This window comes from Brachyhypopomus gauderio, chromosome 19, assembly GCF_052324685.1.
Source record: "Brachyhypopomus gauderio isolate BG-103 chromosome 19, BGAUD_0.2, whole genome shotgun sequence".
In the NCBI taxonomy this organism is placed as follows: domain Eukaryota; kingdom Metazoa; phylum Chordata; class Actinopteri; order Gymnotiformes; family Hypopomidae; genus Brachyhypopomus; species Brachyhypopomus gauderio.
In genome coordinates this window covers 8,879,895-8,898,356 of record NC_135229.1, presented here as the reverse complement: position 1 = coordinate 8,898,356, position 18,462 = coordinate 8,879,895, and the positions used below count along the sequence as shown (strand labels likewise).

Genomic DNA, 18,462 nt, shown 5'->3' with positions numbered 1-18,462 from the left:
TGTGATATATCAAACATACACCACAGAACTTAAGTAAACAGAATATCTTCTGAATGCATTATGATAGCTGTGTTTGTTTATTTGCTTACATGTCTGTGTTTTTTGTGTTCTTAGGCTGGCCAAAGTTGCTGTGGGTGGTGACAGATTCTAAGCATTTATCTAAACCACCCAGAGAGTGGTACCCTTTAATTAAAGATGCCAACAATGAAACTGCATATATTGAGGTAAGAGTGTGGGGGTGTGTGTGTGGGGCGGGGGGGTCTACGGAATTTGAGGGGTGTTGGTGTGTTTTAATTTAAATTATTTTTTTATTATAAAATAACGTGAGTTTGAAATGAGTAGTTGGTGATTGGTTAATTGAGTGATTCATTCATTCAATTCCAGTACAAGACGTGTAAGGATGGAAGTGTCCTCGGGGTGACAGTGACAAGGATGTCCATGCTGACTCATTGCCAAACACTCACCCACACCTGTGGGTATAAGGAGGGTAAGACACAGCCACGCACTCTCACACATTAGCAGGCACGGTGGAAAGAAAGGCATATCTTTAACGTATTTGTGTTTACTGCAGCTGAGACGTTGGTGAATGTGTTGGACTTCAAGAAAGACGTGGGACTGTGGCATGGCATTCATATGGTGATTCATATGAAAAATAGTTTTTATCATCACACATACGTCTTTTTTGGGTAATGTCTTTACACCTCTCTCTCTCTCTCTCTCTCTCTCTCTCTCCCTCCCTCTCTCTCTCTCTCCCTCTCTCCCCCCCCCCCCCTCTCTCTAGAGTGTACTTAATATGCTCCATGTGGTTAGCGTTCCTTATGCTTTAATGAAGGTGAATCCGTTGTCCTGGATACAGAAAGTTTGTCAGTACAAAGGTAAACAACCACACATTCACATAGTAATTGTTCATTAACACCAGTCTTGACAAATGTAGAAATTGAAATAAGATACTTTACTGTCCTTCTTCCTGTATTGTGTGTGCGTGCGTGTGTGTGTGTGTGTGTGGCCCTATTCTGCATTTGTGTGTGTAGCTAAAGTGGCATGTGTGAAAAGTAGGGACCTCCACTGGGCTCTGGTGGCACACAGAGATCAGAGTGACCTCAACCTGAGCTCCCTACGGATGCTGCTGGTTGCTGATGGCGCCAACCCATGTGAGTGTGTGTGTGTGTGTGTGTGTGTGTGTGTGTGTGTTTGTTGGGAAAAGGGTTAATCAAACTTTACCTTTTACAAGTATTGGATACGACATTGTTAAAATACAGTCAAACAGGCATTTGTCTGTCTGGATCTGACTCTGTTTTCCATTTCATGTCATTTTCATTTCACAGTGCTTTATTGGCATGATTTTTGTAATTATAAAACTTGCCAAAGCAGTATAAAAAATGAAGTGACGTAAAAAGATGATAAAGAAATTGTATACTATTTATAGTATAATATTACTATTTTAAAGATAAGTAAATCCAAAAATAAGCAAAAAAGCTTTAAAATAACAGATGAATAAAGAAAATGAAATGAAGAGAAATAATAGAAATGATAAAATTTCTTAAATATCCCCACTAAAGTGATACAGAGCTGAGATACTTAGCTGCTTCGATGATTGTTTCAGCTTCTCAGCGTTTTATCACTTGCTCATAAAGAAAACTGAAGGCATTGTTAATCTTTTCAACTTCTTCCAAAAATGCATGTTATTAATTTACATTTGGGTATATAAAGGGTAAATAACATTTTTTATTTCTATCTCCATTAAATCTCTGTCGACAGCCTTGCCTCTTCAGTATAATCATTGTATTTTTTAAAAATTGTGTTTCTGTCCTTTGAAAGTGTTTAGTAATTTTTAATGCATTTGAATCTTTTCTACTAGTATTGCACTGTTTCCTGGTACTGAAATGGTAACGCAGTGCTACAGTTTGAAATCAGTACTGTACAGCCAGGCTTGAGAGTCTTTCTATACCTTTATTATAGATTCATTGACATCTTGGAACACAGCGATGGCACAAAGATAAACAAAGTCAAACATAGACTGACAACAGACAACACGCACAATTACTGTACATTGATGACAACAAGATACGAGTGCAGCACATAATGAATAACACAAACAACACACACACACACACGGAAGTCACACACACACACGGAAGTGACAAGTACTATTCCAGCATTTGGGGGAAAATTAATACTTTTATAAAGCAAATGGTTATTTGATCTGGCAAATAGGAATGTGTCTCTTTAATGACGATGCTGGCAGTGATGACAGTTCTGTATATAGGTGTAATGTTTGCTTTGCTGATGTTTGAGGGTAATGACCCTGGCTCAGTTTTAAATGAGCTTCGGCAAGCGTGAAGTGACTGGAGAGCAGAGGAATCGTGAATATGGGAATATTCCATCTTAAAAATGACAACAAAATAAGGATGGCCCTCCTCACAAAAGTGAGGCAGCATGTCAAACCTGGCCACACAACCTGTTCACAGAATTCAAAGACTGACAAATGATTGTTTCACAGATTAATTCACTTCCCTGTTATGTCCATGAAAAAACAACAGGGTGATTGAAAAAGCATCTTTGCGGTAGTAATATACATATTCATATACAGCAACATGTGTTTGTGTAGTGCTGATAGTGTTCAAAATTCTATTCAGAATGGAGTAAATTTACAGATGGTTCAGGGCTAATTTAAGTAATCTTCACTTATTTTGCTGTTTGCTGCTTAACATTTGCGTTGTTGTTATTACGGAGTCCGTTGCTGACCAGAGGAGGACAGGTCTCTCCTTTGAGTCTTGGTTCCTCTTAAGGTTTCTGCCTCATGCTCTCGGGAGTTTTTGCTTGCCACTGTTGCCTTCAGCTTGCTCCCTGGGAGCTTGACTCAGACATGCACTACTCACATACAGTTAGGGATATTTGGCTTTCGGGAGAAATTTCAGGATGAACCTAAAATGCACTGTGATCTTTACAGGTGAAGTTAATGTAGCTTTCTCTAAACTTTTGAATGCACATTTCCCTCTGTTCCATGTTTCATTACTTTTAGCACAACTTGCTGTTCCCTAGCAAATGGCTTAACGGCATATTACACTGGACGGTGGACCAGTGGCCTCAGTGCTGTTCACTGATGAAAGTCTATTCAAGCTGAGCAGAAATGATGTTAGAGACATCAAGGACACCGCTATGCACCAGCCATTGTTGTCACCAGACGAGCCTTTGGTGGTGGGGATGGTGTTGCAGTGTGGGCAGGTGTGTCTAGTCAATACAGACCTGTCCTACACTCTGAAATGAACTCACCTGTCAAGGAGTGGATGAGTACAATATACTGGAAGAGCAGACCTACGGCCTTTAAATCGTGTGCAGAGGGGATTGGGAAGAGGTGCAGGTAATATAGCAGTGATCAGTAAACTGGTGATTGGGAAGGAGGGAGGGGTGTGTATGAGTGGGCGTGTGAGTGGGCGTCTCCCTCACGGCTTGTGGCCAGCCTACCGTGACATCACCATTGCACCGCTGTTGTAACAAGCGCTATACAATTTAAATTTTAAACGAAGACTTTGACTAATTCCTTCTTTTACAGGTGCTGCTTGATTATATTTCAAATATCCTTGATTTTCCAGGCAGATGTCACCTCGTGTTGTGTGTAACAAAAACATAATTTACCGTTGCTAAAAGCAGCATTTGCATCCACCAGTGTGTTTGAAGCTTGTTGGATGCTTGTGAAGTCTCTTTCAACCATTTACTGGTCTGGATGGTAAATCGGATCCTCTATACACTACCTGGGTTTGCAGTGTCCAGAAGAAAAGAAAAACTAAAATCGATGAAGATAATGAAATTTAGCAGACTCAATAAAGGGTGATTATAGTCACAGCTAATAAGTTACTTACTAGGTGTATCAATGAGTTCCTTAATCTAATTCTAACAATCCATTTAATCTAGTATAATGTTAAATGACCCTGTATATTCAAACTGCTGCAAACGTCTTTGTTACTGGTATGTGGGGTAGTGGACATTTTTCTTCTCATGTTTTATTGACCGCTGCCAGCTCAAAAGTTCTTCTTACCCACGAATGCTTCTTTCTCAGAATACCAGAATCTCTCTCTCTCTCTCTTCTTTTCTAGGGTCCATATCTTCGTGTGACGCATTCCTGAACGTGTTTCAGAGTATGGGCTTAAAGTCGGAAGTCATCTGTCCGTGCGCCAGCTCACCAGAAGCCCTGACTGTAGCTGTGAGGAGGTAGACACACATACACGCTCACAGTTAAACTCACACAGACAAAACCGGGTTTGGACAAGCAGTTCTGCCATGGGGTATATATTAATTGCGTTACCAAAGGATGATATGTTCTGTTTACTCTGGAGGCTGAGACTGGTTCTGGGACTATGAAGTGAGCGTAGTATTTACAAGGCTTAAAGATCTGTGGACACATGCCAATTGTAGATCGACAAAATATTTTTAGTTCTCAATACAGTTGTAGTAAATGTGACACAATCTCCCCAATGATGGGGATGGGGATGGTATGGATGTCTTCACATGTGTTTGCTCCTGTCATGCTCAAGAAACATCTTGCACTTAGCAATAGTTTATAGGCCAGATAGTCAGTCCAGGTTAGCAAACTGCTATCAGTGACGCACCTGTCTCCACCACTGATTGAGATGCTTTGCGTGGTGCCCCCCCAGGCCGAGCGAGGGCGGGTTGAAGGTGACGGGCAGAGGCCTCCTCGGCATGACTTCACTGAGTCACGGTGTCATCAGGGTGGACACGGGGGAGAAGCTGTCTGTGCTCACTCTGCAGGACTGTGGCACGCCCATGCCTGGAGGTATAGTGTGTGCGACTCAATAGAGCTGTGTCACGGATGCCAGACAGATGTCATGGACCGATCTCCTAAACACATGCATGTGTTTGACTAGCGGTATAACAACGTTCTGTTTCACAGCATTAGTGTGCGTGGTGAAGTTGGACAGTCTTCCTGTGTTATGCAAAACTGATGAGATTGGAGAAATCTGTGTATCATCCATCGCCACGGGAACGTCCTACTATGGTCTGACAGGCATGACCAAGAACACGTTTGAGGTGTGACACACCTTGCTCATCTGTACATTACTAGTGCTTTAATAAAGTGGTATCACACTACCACATTTTAATAAAGGACTTTATATAATGTTATAGTTTTAGCTAAATTCTCTAAACAAGTACTCTCACTTTGTGAAGTACTTGATAAAGTACTTTACAATTAATTCAAGATCTTTCTCAAAGGTTCTATCAGATATCAGTGTATGTTCACTCAATATCAAATGTATTTTGTTATAGCATTTCTATTATTAAATTTTTACTTTAATAAAATAGAAAATGGAATACTAAACTGCAATATTCTTTTGTAGTACTCCACTACTACTTTATCAAGTGTGATCTGTTAAATGAAGCTTTTTTATGTATGTTCCCTCCAACTCTCTCTCTGTCCCCTCTCTGTCCTCCCCTGTCCCCTCTCTGTCCTCTCTCTGTCCCTCCCATCGTGTAGGTGTGTCCCTTGTCTAGCAGCGGCACATCAGCGAGTGAGTGTGTGTTTGTGCGCTCTGGCCTGTTGGGGTTTGTAGGCCCGGGTGGAGCCGTTTATGTCACAGGAAAGATGGATGGACTGATGCAGGTGGGGGGGAGGAGACACAACGCCGATGACATCGTTGCCACTGCACTTGCTGTTGAGCCAATGAAGTTTGTGTACAGAGGAAGGTATGTGGGTGTGGCTGTGGGGGGTATGTGTGGGTGGGGTGGGTGTTTGGGGGGGTGTGGGTGTGTTTAGGCGAGGTGGGAATGGGGGTGGTTGTGTGTGGGGGGATGTGGGTGTATTTGATTATCAAAAAAAAAAAAAATTCGAAAATGCATCTGTAAAAACACATTTCATAGATTAAAATGTATATTATATATATCAAAACGTATATTAAGGACAGTTTAATTAAGGATTTTTGTTTAGGTTCAACAACAACAACTGTCATAAGTAAACTTTTATTTGTTTGTTTTTTTTATATCCTTTTATAGATGAGCATGTAACTGTGAATGTGCTTGTGTGTGTGTGTGTGTGAGTGTAGGATAGCAGTGTTCTCTATTACGGTACTTCATGATGAGAGGGTAGTCGTGGTGGCAGAGCAAAGACCAGACTCTACAGAAGAGGAGAGTTTTCAGTGGATGAGCAGAGTACTACAGGTACACACACACACACACACACGCACCTTTCAATGGATTAGTAGAGTATCACAGGTATCGAGCTTTTAGGCAGATAAATCAGGTATTACAGATAGCAGAGGCATGTGTGAAAAGTCTGTAGTGCCTCCTCTTTTTACTCCAAAGCAAGCAAAACGTCATTTTATGTTTTCTGTCCTTCTGTGTGCGTATATGTGTGCGTATACGTGTGCGTATATGTGTAGGCTATAGATGGTATCCATCAGGTTGGTGTGTACTGCTTGCTGCTGGTTCCTTCCAACACCCTGCCCAAAACTCCTCTTGGGGGGATTCACCTGTCTGAGACAAAGCAGCTCTACCAGGAGGGGGCGCTGCATCCCTGCAATGTGCTCATGTGCCCCCATTCCTGTGTCACCAACCTCCCCAAACCTAGGCAGAAACAACCTGGTTTGCACTTTGTGTATTCTTCCAACATGACAACAATACTTTCATACAGATATGGAACAGAAGAACAGTGCTAATCTGCGTGCGTGCGCGTGTGTGTGTGTGTGTGTGTGTGTGTGTGTGTGTGTGTGTGTAGAGGTTGGTCCCGCCTCTGTAATGGTGGGGAATCTGGTGGCAGGTAAACGGATGGCACAGGCAAGTGGACGAGACCTGAGTCAGGAAGAAAATGACCAGGTGTGTGAGCTCATTTGCATTTGACCTGTGTTTTCTTTTATGAATGTATTAAAGTAATAAACGTGTTTAATGTGTGACTTTTATTATTCCCTCCTGTTTCCTGGGATCCAGTTTCTCTTCTTGTCAGAAGTGTTACAGTGGAGAGCCCAAACCACCCCTGAACACATAATCTACACGCTCATTAACTCAAGGGTGAGACACAAACCACAGTCACAATTACAGAGAGAAACACAAAAAAATTTGAACAATTTCTCATTGACGTTAATGATTGTTTGTTGACAAATTGTGTGTGTGTGTATTTGCGTGGGTGATCTAGGGAGTGGTAGGGAGTTCTCTAACATGTTTGCAGCTCCATAAAAGAGCAGAGAAGATCTCCGCCTTGCTGTATGAGCGAGGACAACTGCGTGATGGTGACCATGTAGCATTAGTGTATCCACCAGGTATCTTTAAATTTTTACAGGTGTTTCTCTTATCTGTTTCTCTTACAGGTGTTTATCTTTTATTGCATTAATTCATTAGAAATCCAAAACTGAAGGTTCTAAATAGCTAAATAGAAAATCAGCTGTTTAGCCTGTTCAGGACTGCCATGTCTGACAGCACACAGGGACCGAGGTTTATGTTTCTCGGGGATCAGTAATCCTAATACCTCCTGACTCCTGACCAGTGTTGGGAACGTTACTTTAAAAAAGTAATTAGTTATAGTTACTCACTACTTGTTCAAAAAAGTAACTGAGTTAGTAACTGGATTACTCTATAATAAAAGTAACTCGTTACCAGGGAAAGTAACTATTTGCGTTACAGTTAAAAAAAGGTTATATGCCAATTAATTAAGTTTTTTTTTTAAGCAGTTTTCACAGTCAGTTGAAATGAGTAGATCAGAAAATTGTTTAACTTTTGATATTTATTGCACATCCACAGACCAGTGCAGGATAAAATCCTTTAAAATCCCAAAATCTTTGGGGAAAAAAAAGCAAAAGTAAACAGTTACACTATATAAAGTGCATTTACATCTATGAAATTAAATTAAATTCTCTCAACCTGAGACAACTGGTTTGTTTACAACAGAAGTAAACTTAACAATAAAACCTCTATTCTTAATTAAATAAATCAAATACCCAGTCTGGTAGACATTCGGGAACTTCAAGTATTTTCTTAAATAATGTTTATATCGCCTTTAAAGTTCTAGTTTTCTTCGGCTTGCACCTGACGCCATTTCGGCCTCTTCTCCGTTTGTGTCGTGTCACTCGCGTGCTTCGGCGCGCGTGTAAAAACACTGGCTCTGATTGGCTATCGTTACACCGAGAACTGTGACTTATCGGGATCTGTTACTCCTCACTAGCCTGGGCAGCGGTCTGCTCGCATTAGTATATCAATATATAGTAACGCACCGCTTTTAATGACCAGTAACGTAAACGGCGTTGTAACGACAGGAAAAGTAATTAATTATATTATCCCGTTACTGACAAAATGACGACGTTATTCGCAACACTGCTCCTGACTCACTCAGCCATGCTATTGCTTGTCCAAACTATCTGAGAATTCTTTTGTTTTGCAGTTCTGGCCATGAAACAGAAGTGCACCCTTCACGTTTGTATGCATGCGTATGTCTGTTTTACAGGTTTGGATCTGATTGCTGCGTTTTATGGCTGTTTGTATGCTGGCTGCATCCCTATTACAGTGAGACCACCTCATCCCCAAAACATCTCAACCACTCTGCCAACTGTGAAAATGATTGTAGAAGTAAGTGGACATACACACACACACACACACACACACACACACACACACACACGCTGCACAAACATACATAGGCTCATATACACAAATACATGCATGCACACACACTCACTCACTTAAACATTTGCACTTTTGTGCAGGTGAGTCGTTCGGTGTGTGTTATGACCACCCAGGGGATCTGTAAGCTTCTGAGGTCCAAAGAAGCATCAGCAGCTGTGGACCTGCGATCATGGCCTCCTGTTCTCGACACAGGTGTGTGTGTGTGTCTGTGTGTGTGTGTCTGTGTGTGTGTGTCTGTGTGTGTGTGTCTGTGTGTGTGTGTGTGTGTGTGTGTGTCTGTGTGTGTGTGTGTCTGTGTGTGTGTGTGTGTGTGTGTGTGTGTGTGCGTGTGCGTGCGTGCGTGCGTGCGTGCGTGCGTGTGTGAAAGAAAGGAAGACAGAGAATATAAAATTTTGGTGTTTCCATCTGCTTCATCCAAATGAGTAAAAAAGTAAAACCTTTTTGTGTATGTGTGTCTGTATGTGTTTAAGATGATTTGCCAAAAAGACGCTCAGCACTGCTATTCAAGCCATGTGATCCAGACTCTCTGGCCTACCTGGACTTTAGTGTGTCCACCACGGGCATGTTAGCTGGAGTGAAGGTACTCGCACTCTCACTCTCTCACACACACACATCTACATATGAGTGAAAATACTCACACTCTCACTCTCTCACACACACACATCTACATAAGAGTGAAGGTACTCACACTCTCACTCTCTCACACACACACATCTACATAAGAGTGAAGGTACTCACTCTCTCACACACACACACATCTACATAAGAGTGAAAGTACTCACACTCTCACTCTCTCACACACACACACATCTACATAAGAGTGAAGGTACTCGCACTCTCACTCTCTCACACACACACATCTACATATGAGTGAAGGTACTCATACTCTCACTCTCTCACACACACACACATCTACATATGAGTGAAGGTACTCATACTCTCACTCTCTCACACACACACATCTACATAAGAGTGAAAGTACTCACACTCTCACTCTCTCACACACACACACATCTACATAAGAGTGAAGGTACTCACACTCTCACTCTCTCACACACACACATCTACATAAGAGTGAAGGTACTCATACTCTCACTCTCTCATGCACACACATGACATAAGAGTGAAGGTATGCACACTCTCTCTCTCACACACACACACACACGCACACACACACACATACACACACACATATCTACATAAGAGTGAAGGTACACAGGACCCCTGTGGACCCCTGTGGACCCCTGTGGAATTCCACACTAAAGATCAGTGCATGAAGACGACCTATCTCCAGTACAGACCCTAAATGATCTATTGGATAGGTATGAGACCAACCAGTCTAAAGCAAATTCAGATATCCCAACCCACTGCTACATCATCGCAATCAAAATACTGTGGTCAACAGTGTCAAAAGCTGCAATTATGTCTAACAAAACTAAAACAGATACTTCGCCGGCATCAGCATTCAGCAAGAAATCATTTACAATTTTAACAAGTGCCGTCTCTGTGCAGTGTTTCTGCTTAAATTTCTCAGATATTTTGTTTGCTTTTTAAAAGGTTAATAGCTGTTTTGCAACTACTTTTTCCAGCATTTCTGAAAGGAAAGGTAATTTTTATGTTGTTCTGTAATTTCCACAGGTCAGGTTTTTAAAGAAAATGCTAAGTGATAAGTTCACTATTAATTGCAAATGCTTTCTCATCGAATCAAAAACCATTTTAACAAATGAAGCTGGCAGTATATATGTAGTTGGATGCAAACAATGCACCACTTTTTAAAATCCTTTAGGAAGATGTTATTAAAGTGATTAAAATTTTCCTCCCCCACATTCCGAGGAACCACTGATCGGGGTCAATCTTGGAAGTAGTCGAGTTCATGGCCACTCCATTCACTAAACTGTCAATCCTGGAAAATGACAACCTTGGGATGTGTACATTTGCAGCTATTAACTCATTAAAATATTTCGTTCTAGCATCCCACAATATATTGTTAAAAACAGACCATAATTCCTTTAGATATAAATAAATAAAGGACATGAAGCTGGTTTCTTCCATGCCTGCTCTACCCTCCTGCACATCCTTAAGTGCCAGATATCATAATCTATCCACAGAGCAGAGTTCACCAGAGTTTTCATTTTCAATCTTACTGGGGCAACGTTGCAAAACATTTAAACATATATTTAATCATTGTTAAAAATTGTTAATCATTGTTAAAAATATGTGAATGTACGCAGTGTTTAGCTACAGTTAAACACTTATGGTCAGATATAAAGAGATCAATTACAGGAACAACACACAGCCCCAACTAACCCTAACCCCAACACCAGGTGCAACATATATCCTTGATTTTGGATCAGACTGATCACATGCTGCACAAAATTAAAAGATTCCAGTGTTGATAAATTCTAATGCAGTTCCATCAGATGTATCATTAATATGGAAATTAAAATCATCCGGCAACATTATTAAAACTAGGGAGGACAGAAAGTCTGAAAATTCAGACAAAACCATTTTGAGACTTGGAGAGGGGGCGATAAATCACAGCACAAAATACTGGGTTGTCGCCAAGCACTTGAAATGGCATCATTTCAAAGATCCCCATATTGACTTCCAAACATGTAAACGAGTCTTTAAAACGACTCGCTTCGAAATCAAACAGGAATAGTTCACTTTTTGCGTAAGTGCCAGTTCTCACCAGGTTTAAGCCAAGTCTCTACTAAAAACAGAAAATCTATGCGATGGGAAGAGACAAATTCTGGCATAGTGAACGCTTTTTCCGATAAGGATCTGATTTTATACCGGCCCCGCAACCAGAGCAACAGGCCACCTCTCTTTCCTCGTTTCCTACGCCGTTCTTTTCCGTCCATTACAATGTAGTGTGCAACGTTGAGAGCCACACAACTCCAACACTGCTGGTAGAAACCGTAGAGGTTATGGAGAAGGACATCACGCTTCTTTCTCTCCAGCAAAGAGAAAGCACTAATTCTAGCACGAATGCTAAACAACGTCCTGCGATCGTAGGTAATAAGCACAGCATGGACCTGACCACCCAAAGTAACAAACAAACATAAAAGTGTAAATACAGGTAACACACCAGAGACGTTGCCAAACAGCGGAGCCAATCCCTAATCCCTATAGTACAGAGCCGAAGCAGCGAAAATGGTATAATTCTCCAAAATGCTGTTTTATTCTAGTTCACACATTCAGTTGATGTTTAATCTAAACTCTTCTCTCCCTTCCTGTCTACCACTCTCTCTCTCTTTCTCTCTCTCTCTCTCTCTCTCTCTCTCTCTCTCACTCACTCACTCTATCACTCTCCCATAGATGTCTCACAGTGCTACCAGTGCACTGTGCCGTTCTATAAAGTTGCAGTGTGAGCTCTATCCGTCCCGTGAGGTGGCTGTGTGTCTGGACCCATATTGTGGACTGGGCTTTGTAGTCTGGTGCCTTTGCAGGTATGTAGATCTAAAGAACTAAAGCACCTTTGTGTCCACCAGAGCTCAGTTCCAACAACTGTTGTTGACTTGATGTAGACGTATACATGGTAAGTAGCTGAGTTACAAGGGTTCAGTGTAGCCCCCTGAACTAAGCATGAGGATGTGTGTGTGGATGTGTACATGTGTATGCAGTGTGTACGCAGGGCATCAGTCAGTACTCTTCCCCCCGGCGGAGCTGGAGGTGAACCCAGCCCTCTGGCTCCTGTCTGTCAGCACGCTGAGACTGAGAGACACATTCTGCTCCTACTCCGTCATGGAACTCTGCACCAGAACCGTCGGCAGCGTCACCGATTCACTCAAGGTGAGCTTGCATGCACACGAGGGAAGACCACCCCACACAGACTCTCTAATTGTGAGCTTGCACACACACACACACACGAGGGAAGACCACCCCACACAGGCTCTCTAATTGTGAGCTTGCACACACACACACACACGAGGGAAGACCATCCCACACAGGCTCTCTAATGGTGAGCTTGCGCACACACACACGAGGGAAGACCATCCCACACAGACTCTCTAATGGTGAGCTTGCACACACACGAGGGAACACCACCCCACACAGACTCTCTAATGGTGAGCTTGCACACACACACACACACACGAGGGAAGACCACCCCACACAGGCTCTCTAATGGTGAGCTTGCACACACACACGAGGGAACACCACCCCACACAGACTCTCTAATGGTGAGCTTGCACACACACACACACACACACACGAGGGAAGACCACCCCACACAGGCTCTCTAATGGTGAGCTTGCACACACACGAGGGAGGACCATCCCACACTGGATCTCTAATGGTGAGCTTACACACACACAAGGGAAGACCATCCCACACTGGATCTCTAATGGTGAGCTTGCACACAGCCATGAGGGAAGACCCACTTCACACAGGCTCTCTTGTGCATATGCAATCTACAGTATTACTCATGCATAACAATAGGCAGCATGGACGTGCATGTTAGATTTGCACAGTTTGTGCTACCGACATATTATAAAAAGGTACATAACCTCACAAAGCTCAGAAAACTCCTAAGTCATGTGAGTTTATTCTACCGTTTCCTTCTATTCACGTTTTATTAATTGTGTGTGTGTGTAATTGTGTGTGTCAGGCTCGGGGGCTAGATCTGTCACGTGTACGGACGTGCGTGGTGGTGGCGGAAGAGCGGCCGCGGATTGCTCTCACTCAGTCATTCTCCAAACTGTTTAAGGACGTGGGACTGCACCCCCGTGCGGTCAGCACGGCCTTCGGCTGCAGGGTCAACCTCGCCGTGTGTCTGCAGGTACATGCTTACACACACACACAAACCAGCTCAAAATTGTGTATTGGAAAGTCGTAAGTGTGGGAATGAGTGTGTGAATGCCTTCAGGTTGAAACTTCAGGTTGGTTCATGTTGGGTTTTATTTTTCTTGTAGGGGACCTCTGGTCCAGACCCCACCACAGTTTACGTGGACATGAGGGCACTGAGACATGACAGGTGTCACACTCAGCTGAAATGTCCACATGTAGTCTCCAGAAATCTCTCTCAACACACACAAACTTTAGTCTCGGATTAAATAAACACTTCTTTGTGTTTCTGGCAAGGAATAGATTTGATCATTAATTGTGTGTGTGTGTGTGTGTGTGTGTGTGTGTGTGTGTGTGTGTGTGTGTGTGTGTGTGTGTGTGTTCAGAGTGCGATTAGTTGAAAGAGGGTCTCCACACAGTCTTCCTCTGATGGAGTCGGGCAAGGTGGGTAATAATTACATACATGGTTTATAAGTTTTATATGGACCTCAATAAAACATGACCAACTTCTTTACTTTGATATGCAGATCTTACCAGGCGTCCGCATCATCATTGCAAACCCAGAGACGAAGGGACCAATTGGAGATTCACATCTAGGAGAGGTCAAATATAAAAAAAAATTAAATTAAATATTATGAGTATGTGTGGGGAGGGATCAGTGGAGAGATAATGTAATGGTGTTTGTGTTTCGGTGTTTTTGTTTCGGTGTTGTGTGCGCTGCAGATCTGGGTGCACAGCAGCCAGAACGCAAGTGGATATTTCTCTGTGTTTGGCGAGGAGAACGTCCGCTCAGATCACTTCAACGCCAGGCTTAGTTTCGGGGACACACAGACGCTCTGGGCCAGAACCGGATACCTCGGTTTTCTCCGCAGAACAGATCTCACTGATGCCAGTGGAGGTGTGTGTATGTGCGCATGTGCACGTTCTTACGTGGGAGGATGCACGTGGCAGCGTGCGTCAAACGTCTGAACCTGTGTTTATACTGCATTTTGAGGCGACGCGTATATCCGGATAGTATGTTTGTGTGCGTGAGCGAGAACGTTTGCAGTAACGGTGTGTGTTGTCTCAGAGAGGCATGATGCTCTCTACGTGGTGGGAGCACTGGATGAGGCCATGGAGCTGAGAGGCATGCGATACCATCCCATCGACATAGAGACCTCCATCATCAGGACCCACAAGAGCATCACAGAGTGGTGAATACCCACACCTGTGCACACCTTCTCATCCACATCTACACACACTTAGACACGTGCAGAAAGACACAAAGTAACCCTTTTTATAACGCACATAGCTACGCAGGATAGGGATAGTGATAATTCATTGGATTACTGCAGATATTGGGACAATTTAAAATATTCCCATTGTGAACACTGAACATTTACAGTAATCCCATAAAAATTATTAAATACTAAAGATTTAAGTATGGACTTTCATTGATTGACAACTTTCTCAGCTTCTATACTGAGAGGTTTTGTCTGCCTTTATTTTTTGAATGATGAATGAAATAGTGCTTAAAAGGCAAATGTCACGTCGTCTCTTATTTGACAGGTCGAAGTTCAGATCGAAGTTCAGTCACTTATTGGTCAGCAGAGAGATTGATTACATGCAGGGAGAGGTTGCTAGGCAGCATGGGAAAGGGGTGTGGCTTGTGCGTCGGTAACAGAGAGCTTCGGCGCGCATGTTCATGTGCTGAAGCGTGGATGTACGTCTCCTCCGTAGTGCTGTGTTCACCTGGACTAAACTCCTGGTGGTGGTGGTTGAGCTGGACGGATCAGAGCAGGAGGCTTTGGATCTGGTTCCCATGGTAACCAACGTAGTCCTGGAGGAGCACTACCTCATCGTGGGTGTGGTGGTCGTCGTAGATACGGGCGTGATTCCCATCAACTCGCGTGGAGAGAAGCAGCGCATGCACCTGAGAGACGGTTTCCTCGCCGACCAGCTCGACCCCATATACGTGGCTTACAACATGTAGGGAAAAAACACGCACATTTTGCCTCGTACGCAAGGCTTAGATAATGTAGAAATACGAATGCACTCTATCACATCCATCCATCCATCCATCCATGTGTAGAAACCCATTCATACAAACATGCACTTTTGCAAGCACACGCTCTTGCTAAATATTACAGTATGTAAAACTCAAACACACACCTTCACATTTGCAAGTAGCAGCACTAACGGATGGAAAACTATCAGAATATGACAGTTGCAAATTGTTGAACTATATCACACACACACACGCACACACACACATGCACACACACACGCGCACACACAAACTTGTAAGGAATGTTGATCACAGGGCTCCTCCTACTCCTGCAGTAAAAGTCAGACTGGACTTGCCATTTTCTCCATGCATTTATCGTTCTAGAAAAAAAGAAATGCATTTAATGTCTACAATTCTGTTTACCACATATAAAAATGAAATAACCCGTTACATGCAAGAAATCATGTACAATGTGAAAACAACCCAGAATTGTGTTTTAACAGTGTGCTAAAATAGACTCTCTTGTTCATTGTTTTGTTCGAAGTTTGCAACCCTGTGATCAGGAAGTGTGGTTACTCTGTTTTGATGGGTTTACAGAGCAGATTTATTATGTGAGGACACAAACATGTTGGCCATGGAGCATGTGTGTATATAAGGGACTTGCAGACAACCATATCTTAAACTATTTGGTGTTGGTATGTTTTGTTCACGTGTATTTCATTGTTCACTGTTTTGCTAGCATTGCTTATTTTTTTAGTCTACAATATTTTCAAGTCAGGGAATTTTATAAGATATTAAGATATACGCAAAGTTTGACACAGGAAATATTATTTAACATTTTACTCTTTCATATGTGGTATCACTAAAGTAGCTGTTTTATACAATGACGTATCCCAGCATTTTTAGTTATTTCCTTTAATGCTTTTGAAATGTGATTGGTGGAGGAGTTAATCCATGATCCACGCTTTCATTTCCCTCATTAGCATAAAATTGCAATCTGACTACAAACACTGCAGTATATTTTATTTTGTTTTAATTTAATTTCTCATTTTGTTTCTATTATAGTTTTATCTGTCTAATATATACGAATTTGTATTATATTGTGTCAACAGTGTGATCAGGAGCAGATATTTAGATCTGTATTAGATACTTCTTGTGTTCATTAAGATCACATAAAGCTTCCTCACAGTTACTGCAGCTGGGACAGAAAATACGACTGCAGAAAAGAGGATTAATGATTGCCAGATGAACTCACTGAAACGCTGGACTGCTAAAGGTGTGAAGAACCAGCCCAGAGTGGCGCCATGCAGTGTGGATATCCTGTTTAGTTTTATTTTTGCTTTGAATATTTCCTGCAGGGCTTTGAGCACTTTTCAAGGGGTCCTGTCACAATGGCAACATCAAATAGCTGTCTTTTAAAATGTTAATAAAATATTTTCAATTATTCTTGCCATTAAAACCAAGCATCTTGTTGAGAGTGAACATTTATACCTCAGACAAGTCGATGTCCGCACCAAGGATGGCAACCTAGGCTATTGTGCATCGCGAAAAGAGGCTCGTGTCTACCCTGGATCAGCTGAACTGCTAGTATGTGCATCTATGACATGAACAAAATTCATAATAAATATACGGGCGGTTGCTGTTATGTGCTTAACTGGAGGACAACGCAAGGCAAGTTTAAACAGCATCTTTCATACACAGCGGCGATTCAGAGTGCTTCACACAGGAAGAGAAGAGCACTCACATCCCACAGTCTTGTATTGGTCCTTAATCTCACTTAGGATGTTTGTATGAATTCATGTTCTAAAAGTCATAATTAATTTTAAGATGACCATTTTCCAAATCTGATATTTATCCCTTGTCTAGAGACACACTGCATGCCTCTTGGTGTGGGAGTCATTTTCTTTTACACCAGAAACAGGATACAGGTGAATGTGTAAATACAGGTGACAAGGTGCAGCATTTAGTTGACAGAAGATGGTCATCAATCTCTCACAGCTGCCGTTAGTTCATCAGTGTAGGTCGTGTCCCCTCAGAATTGATTGGCTGCTCTGAATTGTGCCTCATTCAGAAAGTGTTCAACGCTGAAACTCACTTGAGAACATGACCTTTACACGACCTTAACACAACCACTAAAATAACCGGCACAAAAGCATCATCCGTCATCGCCCGTTCATCCTCATGCGCCACAGCAGGAGTTGACTACTGTACTACCTATAATGATCTTTATATTGGAGAAACCAGGAGAAGACTTGCTGATGGGTTTGTTGAACACCTTCTGACCATCAGGATTAAGGATGTAATTTCCAGTGTCAAGGCATTTTAATACAAATGGACGTTATATTAACAATATGTCTATTAGCAAAGCCAGTTCCTGCTATGGCAGGATGAAATGAGAAAATTCAAAGAACAAGAACTGGTCTACACGCTTGGAACCCCATGGAATTATTATCTAAGTGTGGTTACTGGGTTTTCTTATTTTAAAACGGTGAGTAAATCAAGTGAGCAGATGCTTTTTGATATATTTATATGAAAGTACATCTTCGTGTATTGGAATATTTTGTAGATATTGTACACCATCCGCTGATCTTTTGCTCACTGGAAAAAATAATTTTGGTTGTATACTAGATACTAATTTGGAGCCCAATCAGTATGTGAGTAGTATGTAGTAGGCTGTAATAGTATGTAGTAGGCTGTTTAGAACAAAACCTCTTCCTTTTGATCCCCCCAACCATTCCAAATTCGTACCGAACTGGGGGGTCCATACTGTGGTGTGAACCGAACCGTGAAGTTGGTGTACCGTTACACACCTAATTGTGAATCTTGACTAACACAGCATCCACCACCACATACAGTGTACTTCAAAATGCAACCACACTACAACTGTCATGCTTAGCCCTGCTCCCAGCTGTCAGTCATGTCTCGTTGTTTCTGTGTTACTTACGCTTGTGTTTTGTTTACATTTTCCATGTACTCTTGTTGTCATTTCAGATGTTCACTCCTGTCTGTTTGGAACCAGCCTCGTCTTTTTTTCCATCTTTTCCTAGTTTTCCATCTTATTACCT

At 42.2% G+C, this 18,462-nt stretch overlaps 1 protein-coding gene across 2 annotated transcripts in view; it reads left to right on the top strand.

The window, feature by feature from the left end:
* Positions 1–16,863, top strand: part of dip2cb (disco-interacting protein 2 homolog Cb) — a 31,671-nt gene extending 14,808 nt beyond the window's left edge. For both annotated transcript variants that reach the window (XM_076981375.1, XM_076981376.1), the window contains exons 13-38: positions 115–224; positions 385–487; positions 572–636; positions 782–875; positions 1,032–1,151; positions 4,095–4,209; positions 4,653–4,792; positions 4,910–5,046; positions 5,492–5,700; positions 6,057–6,171; positions 6,393–6,594; positions 6,728–6,825; positions 6,937–7,017; positions 7,142–7,265; positions 8,444–8,565; positions 8,703–8,814; positions 9,093–9,202; positions 11,944–12,074; positions 12,249–12,417; positions 13,235–13,405; positions 13,539–13,600; positions 13,797–13,854; positions 13,938–14,012; positions 14,134–14,308; positions 14,480–14,603; positions 15,130–16,863. In XM_076981375.1, coding sequence (XP_076837490.1) covers positions 115–224; positions 385–487; positions 572–636; positions 782–875; positions 1,032–1,151; positions 4,095–4,209; positions 4,653–4,792; positions 4,910–5,046; positions 5,492–5,700; positions 6,057–6,171; positions 6,393–6,594; positions 6,728–6,825; positions 6,937–7,017; positions 7,142–7,265; positions 8,444–8,565; positions 8,703–8,814; positions 9,093–9,202; positions 11,944–12,074; positions 12,249–12,417; positions 13,235–13,405; positions 13,539–13,600; positions 13,797–13,854; positions 13,938–14,012; positions 14,134–14,308; positions 14,480–14,603; positions 15,130–15,382 — 3,275 coding nt within the window. In that variant the 3' untranslated portion in view covers positions 15,383–16,863. The remainder of the gene's footprint in view (positions 1–114; positions 225–384; positions 488–571; positions 637–781; positions 876–1,031; positions 1,152–4,094; positions 4,210–4,652; positions 4,793–4,909; positions 5,047–5,491; positions 5,701–6,056; positions 6,172–6,392; positions 6,595–6,727; positions 6,826–6,936; positions 7,018–7,141; positions 7,266–8,443; positions 8,566–8,702; positions 8,815–9,092; positions 9,203–11,943; positions 12,075–12,248; positions 12,418–13,234; positions 13,406–13,538; positions 13,601–13,796; positions 13,855–13,937; positions 14,013–14,133; positions 14,309–14,479; positions 14,604–15,129) is intronic.
* The last annotated feature ends 1,599 nt before the right edge of the window (positions 16,864–18,462 follow it).